The sequence below is a fragment of the Salmo trutta genome, chromosome 16 (genome assembly GCF_901001165.1).
Source record: "Salmo trutta chromosome 16, fSalTru1.1, whole genome shotgun sequence".
In the NCBI taxonomy this organism is placed as follows: Eukaryota; Metazoa; Chordata; class Actinopteri; order Salmoniformes; family Salmonidae; genus Salmo; species Salmo trutta.
Window position 1 is genome coordinate 46,980,925 of NC_042972.1, and position 8,852 is coordinate 46,989,776.

An 8,852-nucleotide genomic window follows, 5' to 3' on the forward strand; every position below is an offset into this window, starting at 1 on the left:
CACATAAGGTCCAGTCACATACAGTACAATACAACAATACAGTAGCGATAAAATGTCCTTTGGACGTCACACACTGTTAGAGTGGCCATTCACAAGAGTAAACAGAGTAGCTCTTTTTGACATGAGTTTGCTGTCTTTCACGAACAAACCCGAAATGATTTTATTCCATATCGGTTTAAACATAATTATGCAGATAATTATCGTTCACGTTTGTAAAGTCGCAAAGCTGTGCAAGTGAACCTGTATATTTCGTGGACCTATGTACAGATCCAGTTGTTGTTGTTTGATTTAGAATGGCACTAGATACCATCAACATTTACAGTGGGTATATTTTGTTTATTGTGAAGTCCAGAATCTTAAAGGGGCAATCCTTAGTTGCTACAGCCATTTTTGGACTTATAAATGAATGATATGTACCCATTGGTTCTTGAAGAATATACGTATAAATGCCTCATGAGCTTAGCTCAACTGTAGGTCCCATCAAAACCCCAAATATAAGTTTGTTTTACTCCAATATTTGTAAACAATGTAAATGTAAAACTACAATTTTGATATCATGGATTGTCAGTCCTTGCATCCATAGTGTAGTCTATGGATTTGAGAGTGGTTGCAATTCTCCAGCCCCATCCCTCAGCTTTTTACTGAAGCTGTGGCGGGGAGTCAACTTTGTTAATGTTTCAGTTAAGGATTGCCGCTATAAGAAGGAAGAGCAAATTGTTCTTTTCAAATTTAAGTCAACCTGAAAATGTCTATAAGTTATATTTAATAAATATAATGGAAACAGTATTTTAAAAACTAAGTCAGACCTAGAAAATGACTATCAGCATTTCCCGAGGTTGTCCTCAGAGGTAATAGTCTGAGTAATTGTACGGTGAAAGACATTTTGATTTGCCCTCTGATGTGGTGATGCATGCCAAATTTGGCACACATGGACATGTGTGATGTAGTCTTGTGCCAATGAAGGGAACCTGGAAACAAAGACCGAAATTCATACTGTCAACAAAATGTTATACCTTAGAGACAAAAGTCAGTACATATTTTGTAAGGAAATCAGGACTCTTTCTGCTGTTCCAATACAAATGAAGTGGAGACTGAGATATTGATTAGTGAGATATGCTGTGAGGTAATACAGAGAAGAGATTATGTATAAAACTTGGCCCACCTTGTGACTCATGGGGTGACACTCGTCTCCCTTCTGTCCTATAGGGGCACACATCCTCAGGCTCCTGATCCACAGACTGACCGCACAGCACATCCCCTCTCCACACTGCATGTCCTTCACACAGGCCTGGAGAGATCACACACAATTGTATAGAATTGAAAGATGAAAAAAAAAGCTTTAGAGAAAACTGAGAAGCATTAAAAGTGACTTTGTATATTCCAAATACAGCTCAGTCTAAGCCAAACCCTTTGTACAGATATTGATTTATTTCGGGAATGTTTGGCACTGCTATATAATATGGAGGTTATCGCAAGCTTTTTATTAAAAAAAGGATCCTGAAATTGCTCAGAGGGATATGAACAACTTGAGTGACTGCTCTCACTTTGAATGAAATGAAGGATCGAGATGAGGGAAGGAGGGGATGATTTAATGTAACAATCTGGGAGGAAAATCTGTTTCTGTTTCATGTCTGCTTGTACCTATCTCAATTCATATTAGCATCCCTATATGCCTGCACTGTTCTGGCACTTTTTCGTTTTTCACCTATTATATTTCATACCCAATAATAATAATTTACCCCCTGTTATCATTTCGTTTTGGATGAATTATGATCATTATTTCATATTCAACCAAATCAAGCTTACCGTAACAAAACATGACGTTTCTATAGTATCATTCATTCATAACTAGTTGGTTTCAAGAACCTGTTGGCTTCCACTTACCCCTGTGATGACTGCTGAGGACCCATGGGACACAAGCATTAGGCAGAATAGCAGCGAGCAGCTGGACCGCATTGTGAAGCAGAAAGGTTCTCCAGCTCCTGTGTTCTCCAGGGTGAAAGAGATGGTCTGCTATGCGTTCCTAAGTGTGTATGTGTGCGTTAGATGGACTTGGAAAGAGAGGTGGCCTCCAAAGTCTAGTGTTGAGGACAGAGAGAGGTTTATAAACCCAGCCAGCCATTCCATTTAAATGAGTCACCAGCATCGCCTCCAGAGAAAAAAAGAGAAGCCCAAGGTAAAGCTCAACATGACAATATCCTTCTGGCATTCTTTATGTTGATGCCAGTTCTTCCTGTTCCTTTCCACCATTATCATATCCTTTGAGTGATCTCAAGCCTGTAGTTGTGTTGTCATCCTTGAGCAGAAGATTCAGCATTCATATATATTTCTATTAAATATACATTTCCACTTTACAAGTCATAAGCAATCAAATATACACTTCTACTGCTTGTCGAAGATCTCATTCCAAAATCATGAGTTGGTCCCCCTTTACTGCTATAACAGCCTCAACTCTTCTGGGAAGGCTTTCCACTAGATGTTGGAACATTGCTGCGGGGATTTGCTTCCATTCAGCCACAAGCATTAGTGAAATTGAGCACTGATGTTGGGCGATTAGGCCTGGCTCGCAGTCTGCGTTCCAATTCATCCCAAAGGTATTCGATGGAGTTGAGGTCAAGGCTATGTGCAGGTCAGTCAAGTTCCACACCGATCTTGACAAACCATTTCTGAATGGACCTCGCTTTGTGCACGGGGGCATTGTCATGCTGAAATAAGAAAGGCCCTTCCCCAAATTGTTTCCACCAAGTTAGAAGCACAGAATCATATAGAATGTCATTGTATGCTGTAGCGTTAAGATTTGCCTTCACTGGAACGAAGGGGCCCAGAGTGCTAGCTCGAACCATGAAAAACAGCCCCAGACCATTATTCCTCCTCCACCAAACTTTACAGTTGGTACTATGCATTCGGGCAGGTAGCATTCTCCTGCCATCCGCCAAACCCAGATTTGTCCGTCGGACTGCCAGATGGTGAAGCGGGATTCATCATTCCAGAGAACGCTTTTCCACCGCTCCAGGGTCCAATGGCGGCGAGCTTTACACCACTCCAGCCGACGCTTGGCATTGAGCATGGTGATCTTAGGCTTGTGTGTGGCTGCTTCACCATGGAAACCCATTTCATGAAGCTCCTGATGAACAGTTATTTTACTGATGTTGCTTCCAGAGGCAGTTTGGAACTCAGTAGTAAGTGTTGCAACGGAGGACAGACAATTTCTACACGCTACGCACTTCAGCGCTCAAATCAAATCAAACTTTATTTGTCACATGCGCCGAAAACAACAGGTCTAGGCCTTACCATGAAATGCTTACTTTCAAGCCCTTAACCAATACTGCAGTTCAAGAAAGAGTTAAGAAAATATTTACCAAATAAACTAAAGTTAAAAATTGTCAAAAATAACACAATAAAATAACAATAACGAGGATATACAGAGGGTACCAGTACCAAGTCAATGTGCGGGGGTACAAGTTAGTCGAGGTAATTTGTAAATATAGGTAGGGGTAGTGACTATGCACAGATCATAAACAGCTAGTAGCAGCAATGTAAAAACAAATGGGCTGGGGGGTTGTGTCAATGTAAAAAGTCCGGGTGGCCATTTGATTAATTGTTCAGCAGTCTTTTGGCTTGGGGGTAGAAGCTGTTAAGGAGCTTTTGGTCCTAGACTTGGTGCTCCCGTACCGCTTGCCCTGCGGTAGCAGAGAAAACAGTCTATGACTTGGGTGACTGGAGTCTTTGACAATTTCTTTTCACATTGAGGGAGAGGTTGTTGTCCTGGCACCACATTGCCAGATCTCTGACCTCCTCCCTATAGGCTGTCTCAACATGGTTGGTAATCAGGTCTACCACTGTTGTGTTGTCAGCAAACTTAATGATGGTGTTGGAGTAGTGTTTGGCCACGCAGTTGTGGGTGAACACGGAGTACAGGAGGGAACTAAGCACAATACCCCTGAGGGGCCCCATTGTTGAGGATCAGCGTGGCAGACGTGTTGTTGCCTACCCTTGCCACCTAGGGGTGGCCCGTCAGGAAGTCAGGATCCAGTTGCAGATGGAGGTGTTTAGTCCTAGTGTCCTCAGCTTAGTGATGAGCTTTGTGGTCACTATGGTGTTGAACGCTGAGCTGTAGTCAATGAACAGCATTCTCACAATAGGTGTTCCTTTTGTCCAGGTGGGAAAGGGAAGTATGGAGTGCGATTGAGATTGCGTCATCTGTGGATCTGTTGGGGCGGTATGCGAATTGGAGTGGGTCTAGGGTATCTTGGATGATGCTGTTGATGTGAGCTCTGACCAGCCTTTCAAAGCACTTCATGGCTTCCGACGTGAGTGCTACAGGGCGGTAGTCATTTATGCAGGTTTCCTTCACTTCCTTGGGCACAGGGACTATGGTGGTCTGCTTGAAACATGTAGGTATTACAGACTCGGTCAGGGACAGGTTGAAAACGTCAGTGAAGACACTGCCACATCTGACGAGTGTCAGAGCCGGTATAGTAGGATTCAATCTTAATCATGTATTGACGCTTTGCCAGCGGGATTTCTTATAAGTGTCCGAATTAGTGTCCCGCTCCTTGAAAGCGGCAGCTCTAGCCTTTAGCTCGATGCGGATGTTGCCTCTAATCCATGGCTTCTGGTTGATATATGTACGTACGGTTACTGTGGGGACGACGTTGTCGATGCACTTATTGATTGAGCCGATGACTGAAGTGGTATACTCATCAATGCCATTGGGGGAATCCCGGAACATATTCCAGTCTGTGCTAACAAAACAGTCCTGTAGCATAGCATCCGCGTCATCTGACCACTTCCTTATTGAGCGAGTCTCTGGTACTTCCTGCTTTAGTTTTTGCTTGTAAGCAGGAATCAGGAGGATATAATTATGGTCAGATTTGCCAAATGGAAGGTGAGGGAGAGCTTTGTATGTGTCTCTATGTGTGGAGTAAAGGTGGTCTAGAGTTTCTTTTCCTCTGTTTGCACATGTGACATGCTGGTAGAACGTAGGTCAAATGGATTCTAGTTTGCCTGCTTTGAAGTCCCCGGCCACTAGGAGCACCACTTCTGGATGAGCATTTTCTTGTTTGCTTATGGCCTTATACAGCTGATTGAGTCGGGTCTTAGTGGCAGCATCGGTTTGTGGTGGTAAATAGATGGCTTTGAATAATATAGATGAAAACTCTCTTGGTAGATAGTGTGGTCTACAGCTTATCATAAGGTACTCTACCTAAGGCGAGCAATACCTTGAGACTTCTTTAATATTACACATCGCGCAATGCCCCTCGTCTTACCAGACGTAGCTTCTCTGTCCTGTCGATGCATGGAAAATCCAGCCAGGTCTCTATTATCTGTGTCGTCATTCAGCCACGACTCGGTGAAACATAAGATATTACAGTTTTTAATGTCCCGTTGGTAGGATAGTCTTGATCATATGTCATCCATTTTGTTGGCCAATAGAACGGATGGTAGTGAAAGTTTACTCACTCGCCTACGAATTCTCAGAAGGCAGCCTGTCCTCTGCCCCCTTTTTCTCTGTCTTTTATTCACGCAAAGGATGGGGATTTGGGCCAATTCCCAAGAAAGCAGTATATCCTTCACGTCGGACTCATTAAAGAAAAAATCTTTGTCCCGTTCAAGGTGAGTAATCGCTGTTCTGATGTCAAGAAGTTATTTTCGGTCATAAGAGATGGTAGCAACAACATTATGTTCAAAATAAGTGCAAAAAATAAGTTACAAACAATGCGAAAAAACTAACAAAATAGAACAGTTGGTTAGGAACCACAGTTGGTTAGGTCCCGTTCTGTGGCCTACTCAGCCTACTTCGCGGCTGAGCCGTTGTTGCTCCTAGACGTTTTCACTTCACAATAACAGCACTTACAGTTGACCGGGGCAGCTCTAGCAGTGCAGAAATTTGACTAACTGGACTTTTTGGAAAGGTAGCATCCTATGTCACGTTGAAAGTCACTGAGCTCTTCAGGAAGGCCATTCTACTGCCAATACTTATCTATGGAGATTGCATGGCTGTGTTCGATTTTATACAACTGTCAGCAACGGGTATGGCTGAAATAGCTGAATCCTCTAATGTGAAGGGGTGTCCACATACTTTTGTATATATAATGTATATAAAATATTATGGTAAGAAAAGCCACACATTCCTTAGCTCTGATGCAATACATTTAAATACAATTACATGGTCACTCAATCACTGTAGGATCGCCAAAAGAATGCCACTCCAATAAAAATGTCTATGTCAACTGAATGAATAGAGTACATACAGTCATATATCGTCCTAGGCTCACGTGATTTAAGGCCAAATGTGGATATTTGTGGTATTTAATCTGCTATTGGAAGGGTTGTCATGACAGAAACTCAAGGTCTCCTCTCCAATATGAAAGGCGGTAGCACTTGTGATTTTATCAAATATTTTTCCCCTTATGGTTTTTTAAAAATTGGCATGCCAAAATAAGCCATGCCAATTACATTGTTATATTTTCAGCAGCTAGAGTCACAGAAGTCCTTGGTGTTTGAGCCCAGATGTTCAAGATGAGTAAAATGGCAGAAAAACATTTTTTCTTTTCATATTGTAGTGATGCCAGAATGGAGTGAGATGGAATTTAAACTTTGGGCAACAAGTGATTTCAATGTAAAAGGCTGATAATACAAACATTTGTTGCATAGTGACTGATTACCCTCCTGCTTGAATCCAAGAAGTTCCATTGTCTAGTTTGCGTGTGTTGTAGAATAGTGACATCAAGTAGAACCAGCTGATATGTCCAGTTGGCTGCAGTTGAACTGTCCCTCATCAGTTGGTAAGGACTTGAGTCCCAGTCACACCACTAACCGAGTCTCACAGGAAGCCAAGATTAAGGCCCCAGCCTCGAGAATGACGACCAAAGGTGGAGAGTGGGATAGCCCTGAACTAAATGACACACTTCTCTTGAAGCAGTGTGACTCTGAATACAGCAGAATATGAATATCACTCAAGATCATCTATATTGTTCAACTCATTTTATTCTCTCCTTCAGTGGGGAGTACCAACCAATGTGAATATGTAATTGGCTGACATGTACATTTGCGATCTGACCCACTGATCCTGTAATAGCTGGTGAGAAAGAGGGAGGGAGGGTTGAGATGGTGAGAGAGACACACACACACACACACAGAGAAAGAGAGAGCAGCCAGCAGTTTAAGCTGCAGGGTAGACCTGTATTTTTATTTCCAACACTGACTGAGTGCCAGGTCGGCTGAAATGACTTGGCATGCATCCCTCCAGTGTGCTGCTCTTCCCTGATGTATCATTACTCCTTCATCATTGCACATATCAAGGTATTGGCAAGGAAGCAATGCAGAAGAAGATGAGTTCGCATAAATGCATCACCTGGACAAAAACGTTCATAGAAAGAGAATATGTCAGAGATATGGGTTTTATTTCCTTAAGTCTCAGGGTGAGGGTGTCTCAATCCACTTCAAAGCACCAAAGTAGAGAACACTTAAGCACAATGCAGAAACCATTTACAGTATAATTTAAGTGAAAATGGGTTCATTTCTACATTGCCACACTGTATTTTCAGTGTGCAGTTCAATATTTCCTGAAATATTTCACCTTATTACTGCATGTGGATCATTTTGTGTTTCAAAGCACTTCATCTTATTTTCTGCCTGTGACAGGAACCAGTCTGGAGCTCTTGACCAAGTCTCAAAGCAATACCAATCCAAGGAGATTAACAAGGAGACATAAAACACAAGGAAGAGGTAAAGAGACTAGGAGGACAAATACAACAAAACGCCCTGGTATGGAGTGAACTGTCTTTCAAATATGATCGGTTTCCATTACTTAAAATGATGGGTAACATACTCATTTAATGGAACATTTGCAGTGTTGCCTGTGAAACTGAATGACTCTTTATTATACTTTTTGTTGCATATTTTACAGCTACAACAACTATAGTCCTAGCTAAGGATTTTCAATTGAGAATTGGAAAAGGGTTGCCAATGAGAACTGATCATTTGATGTGTCATCCCCCCCATAAAACAACTCTCACTGGTCTAACACCCATACCACATAACAGCCAGACAACCACACACATTGTATTTATCAAGCACTCTCTGAGCCCAATTGTTCCTCTATTCCATGCAGAGCCTGCTGTTGCCTTATGATTTAGTAACCACAGTGCATTACAGAAAGCCCCATCTTATATTGTGCCTGCTTGCTAGTGTTGGCTGAGATTTTAGAGACAGGCAGCCCAGTGAGAAACCAGGCTGAGGTGTGCCACACATTGTTACACTCAGAGGAGTGCAGTGCGTTCGGTTCATTCTGACGAACACAGAGGTAGTGGCACAGAGGCTCTTTAGAAAGCATTGCAGCAGGTTCACCGACACAGTAAAGGTAGCTTACAGACGAGGGGTTATTTTTTAGGAGGCTTGCGTCTTTCTTCCTGTTCTTGTTCCTTGGCCTGGAGCTTGGGGGAGGACTGGTATGGGGGCGTTTGGCAAGCTGACAGTCAGAAAGTTCAAAGCTCCTCTGTGTGTCAGGAGCAATTACTGGCTGTCAGGAAAAAGCTTGGCTCATGGAGTAGGACACTAATGTCTCTGATATGATGTAGACCTAGAGCCAAGTCATGGTTTACTTTACATGAATGATAAAGGCCCCTCTTTGGCTGCTGGCTGTGCAAGGTTTAGAATAAACAATTGACTTACCATACATCATGTATACATCAATGATGTCGCTCTTGCTGCTTGTGATTCTCTGATCCACCTCTACGCAGACGACACCATTCTGTATACTTCTGGCCCTTCTTTGGACACTGTGTTACCTAACCTCTAGACGAGCTTCAATGCCATACAACTCTCCTTCCGTGGCCTCCAACTGCTCT

The 8,852-nt window shown here is 42.6% G+C and overlaps 1 protein-coding gene across 1 annotated transcript; it reads right to left on the reverse strand.

The window, feature by feature from the left end:
- Window positions 1-842: 842 nt before the first annotated feature.
- On the reverse strand, window positions 843-1,956 carry LOC115149880 (toxin MIT1-like). The gene is made up of 3 exons (XM_029692684.1): window positions 1,885-1,956; window positions 1,163-1,288; window positions 843-968 (listed from the first exon to the last, which is right to left on the reverse strand). Exons 1-3 carry the CDS (start codon window positions 1,954-1,956, stop codon window positions 843-845), a joined length of 324 nt encoding a protein of 107 aa, XP_029548544.1.
- Window positions 1,957-8,852: the final 6,896 nt, after the last annotated feature.